Source organism: Hydra vulgaris, chromosome 12 (genome assembly GCF_038396675.1).
Source record: "Hydra vulgaris chromosome 12, alternate assembly HydraT2T_AEP".
Lineage (NCBI taxonomy): Eukaryota > Metazoa > Cnidaria > Hydrozoa > Anthoathecata > Hydridae > Hydra > Hydra vulgaris.
The window spans coordinates 45,994,249-46,010,619 of record NC_088931.1 but is presented as its reverse complement, the minus strand read 5'-3'; the positions used below and the strand labels follow the sequence as shown (position 1 = coordinate 46,010,619).

The 16,371-nt window shown below is 29.4% G+C and overlaps 1 protein-coding gene across 8 annotated transcripts; it reads left to right on the top strand.

Moving 5' to 3' along the window:
* On the top strand, positions 1-7,622 carry LOC136088775 (uncharacterized). Of its 8 annotated transcripts, XM_065813441.1 has the most exons (10): positions 1-578; positions 900-1,834; positions 2,042-2,187; positions 2,581-3,121; positions 3,287-3,549; positions 3,751-3,995; positions 4,182-4,546; positions 4,817-6,031; positions 6,204-6,524; positions 7,010-7,134. In XM_065813441.1, exons 8-9 carry the CDS (start codon positions 5,449-5,451, stop codon positions 6,479-6,481), a joined length of 861 nt encoding a protein of 286 aa, XP_065669513.1. In that variant the 5' UTR covers positions 1-578; positions 900-1,834; positions 2,042-2,187; positions 2,581-3,121; positions 3,287-3,549; positions 3,751-3,995; positions 4,182-4,546; positions 4,817-5,448; the 3' UTR covers positions 6,482-6,524; positions 7,010-7,134. The 8 variants fall into 8 exon arrangements, with proteins under 8 accessions (XP_065669513.1, XP_065669516.1, XP_065669511.1 ...); XM_065813444.1 differs by having other exon boundaries at positions 6,204-7,297; XM_065813439.1 differs by lacking the exon at positions 7,010-7,134 and having other exon boundaries at positions 6,204-6,933.
* Positions 7,623-16,371: the final 8,749 nt, after the last annotated feature.

Genomic DNA, 16,371 nt, shown 5'->3' with positions numbered 1-16,371 from the left:
GTCACATTTAATTAAAAATATAAACAGACAAAATGGCAGCTACATCGTTAAGCGATAATATTTGTTTAATTCATTTTGATGATATACCGAATAAATGCATTAAAAAATGCAGTACTAAAGCTATAAAAAAAATATTTAGCACACGAAAAAGGCGGTGCAAGCTTCGAAATAAACATGGAGATGTGGCAAGATTTTCTTTTAGAACCATTAACGCTAAAACAGAAGAGGAATTCAACTCAATGGCAGATATTGTAGAAATGGAAAGCTTTGCCATGGGTTATTTTTACCATCCAAAATGTTAAGAACGTATTTGTAATGTTTTCATACTTGAAAGAGCAGAAAATAATAAGAAGACAGAAAAAATTGACTGGGATGAACACCAACAAACTGAGCTAAAAGAATGTAGGAAAACTAATATAGATGATGAAATGCAACAATCGATATCTATAAATGCAAGCACTGACGAAGATCAGCCAAAAAGAAAAAAATTTCGGTGTAGACAATTGGGTGAGAGTAATTATTTGTGGCCAGATATATGCATAATATGTCAAAAGAAACAAAAATGGAATAATAACAAGGTAAAATTGTACATTATTAACTAATTTTATTTAATAATCTATAGCTAATGCATAATTTATACCATAGTTTTTCTCAATAATTCCTCTTTGTTTTATTTTTTAATTTTTTTGATTTGGTTGACATTCAATGGTGCAAAAATAAGTATTATTAAAATTAAAAAAGATAATTTTTTGCTTGTATTGCAAACAGTTTAACAGGAAAATTATATTTTTACAATGTAACTAAATTTTTTTTTAAATTGCATTAAAGTAATTATTTGGTAATAACTGTTGAGAGGGTAATAACTGTTTAGAAATATTTATTTTCAATGCTGGTTTCAGGTATCTCTAAAACAAACGCTTGAATCTCTCTCAAGATCAGAAACATTTGATTGTGGGAGGTTAAGAGAAGCAGCCAACTATAAATTCGATGAAAATATTCTTATACATATTAACGGAAAGAATTGTGTTGCTCTTGAAGTTAAATATGATTGAATGTGTTATACAAAGTGTTTAGCAAATCAACACAAAGGTCAGCCTAAAGTTCAATATTACAATAAATCTTTTCATATATTTTCAAATGAAATAATAATAGAAAAGTTAATTAAAAAAAAGAAAATCATGTTTATGTCAAAGTTAGAAGAAAATATTGATGCCCGTAATTATAAAGTGTCCCGTTTAAAATCAAGGATTCAAGCAGCTTTTCCACAATTAATTTTCCTCACACCTGGTAAAAGAAATTCAAGTAAAATAGTTTTGCTTGAAAATCTATCAAGTGGCCATTTTGCTGAAAAGAGCCTTGTTTATGATAATGAAACATCACAAAGTGAATTTGTTGATATGTGTAGCATATATAGAACAGCATTGCATTTTCGAAATATAATAAATACAACTCCTGATTTCTTTTCAACATGGCCTCCATTATCTTCTGAATTCTCATTTAAAAATATAGAGAACATTGTACCACCTGGGTTATTTAATTTTTTTGTTTGGTATTGATGATGAACCAAAAATTGAATCCTACATATGTATAGAGGAAACCATTAAAAAAAAAGTCTTATCTTTAATTCAAGATTGCATATATATAAGTTTAAATGGGCGCAAACAAACACCTAAATCTGTGGCATTGTGTATGGCAACAAGGCAGAAAACTGGATCAAAAGAGTTGATAAAAATATTGAGTGGTTTTGGTCATTGTATATCATATTCGGCAACAATGAGATATGAAACAGCATTAGCATCTATCAATCTAAAGGAAGATGTAGTTTTACCACAAGGTAAGATTAAACAATATCTATGGTGAAAAATAAGTTTAACTTTAAAGTAATCAAAACAAGGCTTTTGTAAGAGTTATCACCATAATATAAACAATAATATATTCAAAAAATCAAAATAAGTATATAATTTATCTTAATAATAGCTTAATTTTTTTTATCGGGTTTATACAATAAATTTCTGGTCTTCTAAATCAAATTTTTAATCAGGAACTAAAGGTACATCACTGTCAATTTTTGTTTGGGACAACATCAATTTCGGTGAGGAAACAAGATTTTGGAAAGGAACTACTCATAAGGCTAATGGAATCATTGTTCAACCTTTAAATATTGGACCAACCCAAGAAAAAAGAGAGGTATAAACAATGCGCAATGTAAGGGGAAAAACGAAAGGGACAGTTTTCACTAATTTATAAATACAATTTTTCTTGTCTAATCTTTGCTACATTAGGAAAAGTATAGAAAAGAATGGATTAAAGTTTTTAAAAAGATGGCTGAATGACATCTTGCCCTTTTCCCTCACATGGAGCACTGCATATCAATTATACTAAATCAAAATTAGAAACTTTATGATTTTTTTTGAAACATTCATCTTTTTTGTTAAAACTACATAGTTTTATAGCTAATGATTCTTTTTTTTTAGTAGGTGTTCATTCATTTATGTTTCTTGATTGGATTTAGCTATTTTCTATAAAAAAAACTTCATTCTTTTAGTAACCCACTTCATACCATTTCACTTTTTTTATTAGATAACAGTTTCAATACAACCTCTATCTATTCAAGAACCACTTTCTAGCATATCACCTTATCAGATTGGGAAAAAAGAATCACCCAAGCTTAAAAAGCTAATCGAAAAAATAAACATTGATCTTGTCATTTCATCTATATCAATAGAGAAAGTCAAGGATCAAGATAGGGCTTATCTATTATGCAAAAGTCAAATTCAAGAAAATTCCTTTCCAAGTTGGACTGCTTTCAATATTAGTCAAAACAAAGCTGCCTCTCATGTCTCATACATTGGATATTTACCAGTTGTTAATGCTCCTGTTACTGATATTGCAACAATATACACAATATTACGTAGAAGTGTTGATATTATAAACAAACTAAATTTGAAGTATGGAGTAATTGGCTGTGATGAGGCTGTGTATTCAAAAATTCAAATGGTTCGGTGGAAGGAACCTGAGTTTTCGAATAGATTTGTAGTAAGACTTGTGGGTGAGCGAATTTCATACTATGATGTCATTTATGACTGTTATTGCTAAAAGATTTGATGGATCCGGTTTTAAGGTATTTAATTAGTTTTAAACATAAGGATGAAAATTTTAAAAGATAGCTATTTCTATTTAGAGATAAAGATTTTTTTACAAATTTTGATTTTTTGTGTTGAAGTTTTTGATAAAATCATATTAAAACTGTAAACTTTGGGCATTAATATATCAGTTTCAATTTAAGGATATTGTCATTGAATCTGGTCTAGTGGCAGAGGGAGCAATTAAAGGTATTCTCACAGGTAAACACTATAACAGAAGCATAATGGCGCATAAAATCATGTTTGAGGCTTTAAGTCGCCTTAGATTTCAATCATTCTTGAACTCCTTGGATGTTGACAGCCGACGTGAAGTAGAGGATTTCTGCTTGTTATTAATGGAACTACATGGAACTTCTGAATTCCAATTGTATATTGAAAGTGGTTTGTTTGTTGAAATCAGAGAAAGGTATAGTAACCAAATTTTCTTCATTTCTTTTAATTAATAAAGTAATTTATACAATTAATTTTATGTTCTTTTTTTTTGAGAACTTTTTGTAAAAAATAAAGATAGGTATAAAAATAAAGATAGGTAATAATGATAGTGATATTTTTACAATTAGTGAGTTTATTTTTTGAAACAGTCTCAAATATTATTTTATTTTCTCAGGTATGATGAATTTGTTAAAATCTCCTCAGAAAGATCAAGCACTTTTAGATTTTGGAGCTCTTAAATTGATATTGTTTGGCTGATGCTGTTATTCCTTCGTGCTACTAGAACAACAAATTGGGAGCTTCATTTAGAATGTGTGAGGATGATTTTATCCTGGTATTTTGCATATGACAGAGTTAATTTTGCAAGGTATCTCTGTCCTTACTGGTTAGAGATGAAAGCAATAGATAGCACGCATCAAGGTGTGTTTAAGTTTATTGTTTTTGCACTAAAAAAATAAACAGTATTGAAACATTGTGCTACATCTGCATGAAATTAATTTATATTTTTGTATATATATTGTATATATATATTTATAACTACAAATGTTTATATTGTACTTATAACTATATTATTCTTTTATAATTTAACTCCCTTTGCTTGTTTAGAAGATATGATTAAAATCCTATTATTACACAATGTGTAGTTGTTTTAAGTTACAAACATTTCGCGGTTACACTTAGTGTCATTTTTACAATATTGCTTGCATTTAAGCCCTACTGATGGAGTTTAAAAATAACTGGACAGTTCAACGTCAAGCCAGTTCTTTCTCAGCTGTTGCATGTGATCAGGCAATAGAACAAACGTGTAATAGAGATTGTAAAACGGAGGCATAACTGAGATTGTAAAATGGAGGCATAACTGGCAATACCCTCAATCGAGGAGCTGTGCAGAGATGGATTCTATCACTACCAGAAAGATAGTTAATTGCCCAACAATGTAAATTACTCAGTGGCTATGTTAAGGAATCTAGGTATTATTCAGTATTTTTATTGGTTTCTTTCTTACTTGTATACATGTATCAATGTTGTAAATCATTCTTTGCAATCATTGTAATCATTCACTAGTTGCAACCCTGCTCCAATCTGTTCCAGTTTATAAAGAAATTAGGTGAACATAACAGAACGTCTGATGAGTTCCATTCTTAACCTAATGTTTTAGTTGTTTTATTATTATATTGTTGTATACCATTTTTACTAGTTAATATGATCTTATAAAACAAATATTGATTTCTGATTTTAAGGGTTTGTAAAGATTTGGATGTAACAAGTATTAGGAAAGATGAAAAATCAGTTATTGATGTAATGGAAACAGTTTCTTCAATGATTAATCCCTTTGTAAACGAAGTCACAAATGATCTTGTAAATATTGTTACTGGGATTGTTGCAGATAAGGAAACTACAAAAGGTCTAGATCGAGCTTACCAGATAGGAGACAAAAACTGTGTTGTTTTATAAGGGATAACCTGAATAGTGATGATTCGGATATTTTTATCAGAAGAAAAATGTTAAAGCTAAAGACATTTGCAAGCTACAAAAATTTAGTTAAACTGTCCACAGGAAAAACTGTAGTTTTAAAAAACGACTGTAACTTTTGGGTTCGTTGTTTGCTTATTGCACGTAACCGTGACATAAATATGGAAGATGTACCGAAGTATTCGTTGAGAGTATTCCCGCCTCAGTTGGCATCTTTCGACGGATCTTTACTAAAAACAACGAAGTCGAAGCTTATGAATATACTCGAAGATAAATGTATCAATAAGTTATCAGTGGATATTCCTAAAAACAACGCATTAATTTTGGACGGTATGGCTATATTGCAATAATTAAACCTATACCCGAAAATTTTGGGAAACTTAGTCGATTGATATTCACTATGGTAATGAATTTTGCTCTAAGGCATAAGTCAAATAGAGTTGACTTTGTTACGGACAGGTATCGAAATATTAGTATCAAACACGTCGAGCGACAAAGACGAGCTGAATCTGGTGTCCAGAATGTTACTATATTTGGGCCTGATCAAAAAGTACCCAAACAATGGAAGAAGTTTATGAGTGTTGGCAGCAATAAAGAGGAATTAGTTAAGTTTCTCTTGGAAGAATGGAAAAGTTATGTAATAAATGAAATAGAGATATTTATTACACATGGTGATAGCACATATTGCTTCAAAAATTCGATTTGTACGGAATTGTCTGAACTTCGTAGCGACCACGAAGAAGCTGATACTCGGTTATTGTTACATTGTAAGCATGCTTCGGTTTCATATGCTCATGTTATACTTGCAAACCCCGATACAGATGGGTTTGTAAGTGCATTATACCATAGTTGGTTCATCTCTGCAACTCTTCATTTTGAAACAGGATGTGGAAACAAACAACGTATCCTTAATGTAAATAAAATCGCAAAAGATATTGGTTACGATTGGTGTGATGCAATGATCGGATTCCATTCCTTTACAGGTAGATTCAAATTAAATTTTATAATTGAAATCATTATCTTTCTTGCAAAGAATTTATTTCATACACTATTTTGCTACTTTATCAAAAATAATGTATTAAATTGTGCTGTTTATCTAAACTAATTTTGTATCTGAAAACGTAAATGTTTGAAGTGTTTCTACTTATTACTTAGGTTGTGATGCAGTGTCTGCTTTGCAAGGAAAAGGTAAATTATCTGCCCTAAAGGCGGCAGAAAAGAAAAAAGAATATTGTACAGCATTCCGAGGTATCGGAATGTCACTAGACGTATCAGATGACGTTGTTAATGGCATACAGAAATTTGTTTGTCACATTTATGGTGCAAGCAAAGAAGATGTTGTCAATAAAGCACGATATTACTTGTTCAAAATGGGCAAATCTACAGAAGAGATGCTCCCTCCAAATTATGATTCACTTATTTTACACATTTAACGTGCCAATTATGATGCTTACATCCGAAAAAATGCATTGAAAGGTATATTAAATGTTCCTTCGCCCGATGGCTATGGTTGGTCTTTAAATGGAGACCAGGTAAACTTGGATAACAATTCCACCTGCACCCGATTCACTTCTTGAATTTGTTCACTGTTCTTGCAAACTTGGTTGCGTCACAAATCGATGTTCTTGTAAACAAAACGGAATCACATGCACTGATCTATGCGCATGCGGCGAAGCTTGTGAAAACACCTCGTTTGTCGAAAGACTTGATGATGATGATGATGATGATGATGATGATGATGATGATGATGATGATGATGATGATGATGATGATGATGATGATGATGATGATGATGATGATGATGATGATGATGATGATGATGATGATGATGATGATGATGATGATGATGATGATGATGATGATGATGATGATGATGATGACGAAATAGAGTCAGAAAGCAATCTTGATGAATAAAAAAATAGTTGACATTTCTAGTATTTTTTCTTTTTTTTAAACTTTAGGTGTTCTACTTTTTGTTACACAATATATGAGTACGAGATAGTTCAATTGCATCGACAAAAACAAAACTTATTATCTTGAGACATGGCCGGCGAGAATAGATATCAAGTAAATGGGGAGTGAGGGGGGGTGGAGGGGCGTAAGTCTAAAAAGGTTACTATTCCAAATTTGCAAGAGTTAGTGGATTTGCATACTTCGGAAACTACTTTTTGCTGTTTTATAAAATTTATTTTTCTTCTTTTTTTAAAGCATGTATTATATTTTGTTTGTAAACAATATTTAACTTCATAGGAAACGTAGTCTTTAGTGAAGTCTCTGACTGCTTTTAACTTAAAAATCAAATTTATAAGCGACTAATAAATATTTCTTAAAATATTCTTTTTGATTCGTCCGAGTCTATACAACTAGATTTTCATGCTTAACTGGTTTATATTTATAAATGTTATTTTTGTCGAATGATATAATGTAGTTAAAATAGATTAAAGTGAACAATAAGTTTTACTGGTAAATTAGTATTCTAATTGTAAAAATATTCTTATCAAGTAATTTATTATTTTGTGCAAAATTTAAATAGTTTAGTACTAAAATAAAGTGTTACTAATTTATTGCAAACAATTTGTGTCTCGTAATATTAATATGAACAAGGTATTTAGTTTTAGAAAATAAAAAATGTCAAAAATAAAAAAAAGGCCCTATACGCGATCGAAAAGTGAAAAGAATTACGGAGGTTGCCCTTGTAATTTAATTACAACGGATCCAAGCACATACAGAAAATTGATTCAATTTTCTTACTTCTTAGATAGTTCTGACATAAGGCCAAACTTTTGGGCAATTGTTAAGCGTGCTTTATGTGTTTTAAAATCTATATGGTTATCTGTCAATCCACGATTGCCTTTAATAAACGATAAATCTATTGAAATAAAAATTGAAAACCTACCGTAGCGCAGTGGTTAGAGTTCTGGGTGCGGATTCACAACTTTTGCGTAACTCTTGCGTAGCTGAGCAAAAGTTACGAAAAACTTAGGCAAAATATTTTTTGCGTAACTATTTGGTATTCACAACTTTTTCGCAGCATTTGCGTAAAGTTAAGGTTGCGCATGAGTTACGCAAAACTTAGGCAAAAACTTGCCCAAAATTTAAGGCAAATATTTTATAACTATTTGTATAAAGGAAGTAGTTAGTATAACTAATTTTTTTTTTATTAAGACACACAAGGCAATGTGACCAAACAGTGAATGTTTCTTTTTTAATGACAGGGCTTAATTTTACTTACAATTTTTTTTGTTTTTGTTTTTGCTATATTTAAAAATGTAGCAAAACCATATAGGGGCTATTTAAATAATACGTGACATTTTTATATGGGATGGAGGTGTTTGAAAGTGTCACCAAATATCACATGGGAGGTGGGATGGTTAGCCACAGTGTGACATGACAAAATTTTTAAAATTTAAATTCTAATCACAGCGGAATAGTAAACCTTTAGCATAAAAGTACAAACTCAAATATACATTTGTTGAAAAATAATGTCACGTTTCAAATAGGGCGAGGAGAGATTGTTTAAAATGTTACATATACAAAGAAGGGAGTCAAAAAACAGCAAAAAAGTGTTTCTTTGTATTTGAATTGTCCTATATAGCATATACATGCAATAACTTTTAAAAGTAATAGCATATATAGCATAAACATTCTTTCAATCTATTTTGAGTATCTATTAGCAAAATAATCAAAATAATTAATAATTGGATTAAAAATGGAACAAATGGGAGTTGGTTGGTTTTTAAATGAGATATCGATTATTAACAAAATGCTACACATCTATTATTTTAAATATAAATATTACAAGCACTCATTAAGAAATAATTCGGGCATATTTATTCAAATCCAAATGGGTAATATAAATTGTATTATCCTTGGCTTATATAAGATAATTATTTGGCTTCTTGTATGATGCCATCAGTGAATGCTTATTAGTTTTATTCAACCCTAACTCTAAACTTGCAGCGAACCTTATTTGTAAACATTACTGGCTAAATAAACTAGCCAAAATATGCAGAAAACTAGCATTTGAAAGAACTTTTTTTTCTATTTTTAATATAAAAAGAAAAAGAAAACAACATGAAATTGATATTTTAAGTCATTTTTTTGGCGCCCATACAAGTCCTATAGTACCAAAAAAGGTCTGGGTTCACCCCTGATCAGATCATGCAACTTATCTTGCATTGCTTCAGGAAGTTAAAATAAAGTACTTTAGTTAAGCATAAAATTTAATGTTCATAAAATAATGGAAGTGCTGAACTAAAGTGTTTTTTTTTAACTTCTCGTTTTCATTCTTACTTCATATACCCTAAGGTATAAGAAAACATCATGATAATTGTTAAATTTTCTTTTTAGTTGTCTTGTTTTATCATATAATTGACTTGAATCAAATCACTTTTATTTGCAATATGGAATGACAGTTTCATCAAATAAAAAAATTGCTTCAATAAATTAAAGAATTACATTTGATTGCATTCTAGTATATTTGAAACTATTTATAAACACAATTTCTATTGTCAGAAATACAAGGAACATTTTGAAAACATAAGCAAAAGTTCAAAAACTTTTCCATAACATACTATGAAAAATACATAGTATTTTTCATAATATGTTATGGAAAATGTTTCAATTGTATTAATTAATAAAAGTCGAGTTTGAATTAAAACCCACTTGTTTTTTGTAATTTTTTTTTCAGTGGTATTTCAGATTGAGAATTTATGGTACCATACTTGCACGAACAAAAACATGATTTTTATATTTGATGGATAGCATAAAGTAAACTCTGTGAATCAGGTACATGCAGTATAAAAAAGTTTGACTCTTTGACAGAGCAAGTATTGATTAAATCATAACAAAAAATATTGCAGTAGGTTTTCAAGACACCAAATACAGTATAATCTAATAGCTACAACCAGTGTGAACAATATGCTTTCATCTCAAGAGTTGTAATACTATTTTCAACAGCAACAGAAAATAATTTTACTGAATTGTGAAAAGCACTATCACTCCATTTGGACTAACTGGTGGATATCAAGGAACAACACCAATGAGATTTCATTTAGATACACAAAAAAAAAAGATCTACCAAAACAATTTAAACTATAACAGAATATGTTTATTATTCGCAAATAACAATATTATTTACCAAGAAATTAGGCTTTAAAAAACAATTTTAAAGCCTAATTTTTTTAATCATTTAAATTATCCATAGATATTAATATATCCTGATAATTGAAATAATTAAAAACAGAGTATTATTATTCAAAATAATCTTAATATTGTTATACCTTTAATACCTTTGAATAATTAAAATTATCGAAAAACATAGCATCATTGTTCAAAGTAAGTTTAATATTTAGTTTATAATACTTTTTTACTTTAATAGCCTGATTACTCAGAGATAATTTTTGCATTATTGTATTTTTAAATAGTCTTGTTCTCATTTATAAATTAAAAAAAAAATAATATTTACATATTTTTGTGAATATTGTATCTATATTAGTAGGTACGTGACATGAAATTTTTAAATTAATCAAACACTAGATTGTTATATATCATTGGAAAGGTTTTTAATTCAGTATTTTAAAGGTGAAAAAATTATCAAAATTGAACAATTCTACAAAAAGTTATAGCATTTTGAGTACCGAATTTTTGATATATGGACTTCTTGAAGAAAATGTGATCAAATTTGAGGTTTTTTTAACTTAAAACGTCATAACTTGGTCAATTCTTATCGAAATACATACAACTTGGTATCAAAAGATAGGTCTAACAAAGGGCAATATATATATGCAAAGGGTGTACAAAGGGCGCTAGAGGGGCGTCTACAAAACTCTTTATTATATTGAAAAATGTAGATTTTTTAAAAGAAAATATTATTATTTAATTGAAATTCATAATTTTAATTTGTATTTTTTAATATATTCTGCAAATAACAGTTCAGCTCATTCAAATTCTTGCCCCAGGTTGCACAAACTTTGTTTATAGTAAGATGGTTGACTGTCTGACATTGTGTTAGATATATTTTCAATAATCGAGTTATGACATTCATCAAAGCTACTTTGGTAAAAATCTGAATAAACAAATGCCATATAATCAATTGAAGTGCATATATGACTTTCATAATCAAATGCTGTTCCTCCTGGTAACTGATCTAGAGCAAACACAAGACATTTATCTTAAGATGTTAAGTTAATGCTATTAATGTGGACACTTTCTTGTGTTATAGCATCAAACCCAAGAGTAGGATTATTATTATGCATAGGCCACTCTGCTGCTTGCAAATCTGGAATACTGCCATGTTCACGAGCTCTTTGCTCAACAGTACTTCGATGAGGAATATTATTAAAAGTAACACCCATATAATACCCTATTTTGCTCATTAGATATGGAATGTTACTTGTTGGTTATATTACACAACAGCATATAATAAATTATTAATCTTATTTGTAATAAATATGTTTTTTTATCTTCTGGCATAATTACATTTCTTTCTTCCTTAATCTGGAGAAAATCATTCTCCAAACTAGTAATTACCCTGTTACTTGTAAAAAACAGCAGCATTATGCTAAGTTTTGAGTTGCCTTAACTTATGCTTTTCATTTATTTTTCAAAGCTTTTTTTTCAGCTTTAAAGTGACGAATCTGCTCACTGTAATTTTATTCTTTTATGTGTGTTTTTTCAGATCTGGTATTTTTGCCCTTGAAGTTTTAATTATTTTTACTTTTTGCTTAACATTTTGTCTTAGAACGCGTAATTGGTTTGGCATGCTGTTTAATTCAGCTTTTAAAAGTGCTAACTTGTTCCAACATTATTTGTAAGAGTTAGCTTTTTTTTCTTTTATAGGGCTTAATTTCTCTCTAATTATATGTTTAGTTATGTCTCATTTGCTATAACCTGCAGATGTTGATGTTCTACTATTTAAAAAAAATAAAACATTCATATTGGTATATGAAACATCTGAGAAGCCTGATGTTAATACAATATTAGACAAACTTGATATATGGCTTAAAAAAGTTTATTGCAAAATTCATAAAAACGCTTACTGTACTCAGCCCATCTTAAAATGTCTAGTGACTTGTTGAGATGTTTTGAGAAACGAATCACTATTTTTTGTAAATAATAAAAAAATATGTCCATTTCTACAAACTGTATTACACTCTGTATTAGACTCAATGCCTATTTGCGACAATTCAAAATTAGCAGTTAAATACTTTTTGCATTCACTATAAAACCCAAACTTTGTTTTTGGCCCCATGATAGCAGAAAAAAGTTTAATTTTTATAAATAAAATAAAATATATTTAAATAATGGTTAATGTAATGACATTAAAATCCTCCTCACTGCAAGTGTGCGTTATTGAAGCTTAAAAAGTTATCTAATTAGAGAATAATGTTAAGGTGTCTGAGTATGCTTTTTTTTCAATGAAATTTGGCAGGTAGTAAGAAAAAAGTTTATTTAAGGTGAGAGAATATATTAGAAAAATGAACCAGGATTCCTTCGATACATACTTGATGTCCAAACAACAACAAAATTTCACCTATATGGAGTAGAGTTTTAAAGTGTCTGAGTATGCATTTTTCAATGAAATTTGGCAGGTAGTAAGAAAAAAGGTTATTAAAGGTGAGAGAATATATTAGAAAAATGAACCACCGTTTCTTCGATATATTCTTGATCTCCAAACAACAACAAAATTTTACCTAATTGGAGTAGAGTTTTAAAGTGTCTGAGTATGCTTTTTTTTTCAATGAAATTTGGCAGGTATTAAGAAAAAAGGTTATTAAAGGTGAGAGAATATATTAGAAAAATGAACCAGCATTCCTTTGATATATACTTGATGTCCAAACAACAACAAAATTTTACCTAATTGGAGTAGAGTTTTAAAGTGTCTGAGTATGCTTTTTTTTTCAATGAAATTTGGCAGGTATTAAGAAAAAAGGTTATTAAAGGTGAGAGAATATATTAGAAAAATGAACCAGCATTCCTTCGATATATACTTGATGTCCAAAAAACAAGCAAATTTTTAACAACAATAAATTCGTAATAAATAAAATTTTTACTAAAAAAAATTCATGTAAAATTAAAGTTCCATAATTCTAGTATTCAAAAAATATCTATGTTGATACATATTTTTAAAAAATAACAGAGCAAAACAAGCTCATACCATGCAACTTTTCAACCAACTTGAAAAAGCGTGTCACAGAATTTGGCCGAAAAAACGGCTTTGTAAAATCCGGATTTACGCGTACCTAATATTAGGACAAATATTTTTTCTCTCACACAGAGAGAGAGAGAGAGAGTGAGTCTCTCTCTCTCTTAATGCTAGTTATGCAAGTTAAAGTATATACTTCAATAATATTATTGTAAATATTTTTGTATAGTATAGTATAGATAGTATAGTATAGATACAACCATAAGTTAATATAGTATGAATACATCATTATGATGTATCCTTTATCCTTATGATGCATCATTATGATGTATCATATTATGATATATCATTATGATATGATGATCATATAGCATTGATGTATGACAATAGGTAGTTATTAAGTTAATTTATTTAATAAGTTATTGGCATACTGCAAAACTATATGATATATCCGTACTATGGTCGCTCTCCTTGTTTTAGCTACGCTATGAGAGAGTGAACTATCCATTATATAGATTGAGTGTATATTTTTTTAACCTTAAAATTAAGGTGAAAACAAGTTTTGTAAAACAAGTTTATGTAGTACATCTAAATTTTTGGTAAATATACTGCTATTGTTGTTATTGTTAAAAAAAACAAACTATTTTTGTATTATTTAAATAAACAACTTAACGTATAGCAGTATAAAATTAAGATAAAATTATATTTTATTGGCAATAACAAACAAAATCTGAAATCATTCATTATAATAAAAACTCCATTTTGAAATATTCTTAGATGATTTAAAATTACGCCAAACTTAATATATTAGCAGACTTAAGATTTAATATAATAGCAAACTTAAGAAAATAGCAGACGTTATACTTTTCTTGCGTAAAGTTTGCTCAGTATTTTTTAGGAAAATGTTGTGAATACCATTTTTTAGACTTTTTGCGTAAGTAATAACTTACGTAAAAACTAAGGAATTTCGTAAGTTTTTGTTTACGCAAGGTTTGTGAATACCACTTGGCGTAACCTTGAACTTAAGCAAAACTTACGCAAACTTTACGCAAATTTTGGACTTACGAAAGTGTTGTGAATCCGCACCCAGAACTTAGAGGTCCTAGGTTCGACGCCAGCTCTAGCCCAACAAGCGACTTGGTACGGAAGGAGGCGTGAACTTCCTGTTAAATGCTCTTCCAAGGTGCTCTGTGATAAGACCGTAAGGACTTCTGGGAGCACCTAAATAACTACAAAAAAAAATAAAAAAATTTGCAACTGTAAAAAACATAAACCGCAAACACGCTAAAGCAAATATCAAGCGAAACCTGGGTTCTAAACTAGATAAACTTTTTGAGATATCTGCTTGTTGCTGTTCATTGGATATTGTGTCATGTAACAATGTTTATGTAAGGTGCAAAAAAGAAAAATGCAAAATGGAACACATTATTAGAGGAAAGAGCTTATATACTGGACCAGCGTTTAAAACAGGACCAAAAAAGCTATTTCAGATGTCTTCGGTAGATACATCTGCTTTATAATAAAATCACTTATCATAAGTATTTTTAATTTTTTACCTAAGGAACGTGATGAATGGAAACCAAATAAAAGAACTCAGGCATATTATAGTATTCAAAAGTTTCCAAGATATGCAATGGAGCTGGTCAGAGGCGGATGTTCTTCAAATCTCAACGCAGCGCTTGGAAACGCCATACTCCATTATATCAAGCATCTATTGCTACCGGAAATTGACATCAATATTATTTTAATGGATAAAAATAATTGTCAATAATCTGTGTGTCAAGTAGATCCCGTGAGATTTGCCACCACATGAGGGTGGCAAATCTCACGGGATCTACTTGACACACAGAACAAAACCCGTTGTTGGTGCTACTGGGGATGTTCTTGCTCTAGAGACATTTTGTGTACTTGAAGAAATGACAGTCTGGAGAGCATCCGTGCTATTCTTATAGACAATACTGCATCAAGTACAAGTTGGAGGAGTGGCTTGGTGGTTAATCTAGAAGAGTTAATAGGAAGGAAAATTCTCACAATACGTAACAGCCTTCATCAGAATGAATTCCCACTAAAAGCCCTTTCTAAAAAGTTAGATGAAAAAACAACCGGTCCACAAAATTTTAGTGGACCAATTGGGAATAGATGCTCTGAAAAATTTCATAGACAACCTCAAGTCGAGTTTGAAGCAATTCAAACTTCTAAGGATATATTTCACATGAGATATTAAAAGATATTAGTCATGATCAAAGGCTTCTTTACGAATATTGTAAAGGTATTGGATTAGGTAAAGCAGATGACAAATGGGCTAATTGTAAAATAGGTCCAACGAATCATGCTAAATGGTTAACCCTTTTTATACGAATTCTTTATTTATAAACTCCAGATATTTCTCCAAACGCAAGTCTGAAAAAGCTTGTCCATTATATTGTTAAAGTTTATGCTCAGTTGTGGTTTTAAATAAAGAAATCTTCCAAATTGCAAAATTTCCCCCAGATTCTGTATTTCACTATTAATCAATTGAATGTTATTAAGTTTGATGATGTAAAAAGAATCGTAAAAAAAAAAATTCATGGTAATGCTTTCTGTTTAATACCTGCAAATTTTCTCTACGCAATGGTTAAAAATAATGATGAGCAGATTAGGACTCTCGGATTTGAGACAATACTCACTCTCAGGAAACAGTAAACTTTTTAAAATTAGTTTTTCTATTTATAATTTATCAGGCATCTGTATACAAAGCTTTTTTAAAAATGTATTGTGCTGTATTTTATAATATTAAGTTTTAATTAAGGTTATTAATTTTTTTTGTTCAAAGTCAAATTAGTTTTTGAAGCTTCTAACACTGTATATGGATTTGAAGCCAGGCATAAATCTATACTAACAAAACTGCCTAGCAGAAAAACGCGTCAAAGGTTTTTGTCAAAAGGGCATTACTCTCAGTCGTACGATGATTTATTTGCTTAACATGGTTGTTACATTCTTGAAATAAATTTTTTTTTAGTTTAATATTGCTTTTTAAATGACTTATTAAAATTATAATGATTATTTATTGTATTTTATTAGGCGCTTAACAATATATTTGTATTAACAATATGTATATATATGTAAATATAAATACATATATATATTGTTAATACATATGTTATATATATATATAATATATATATATATATATATATA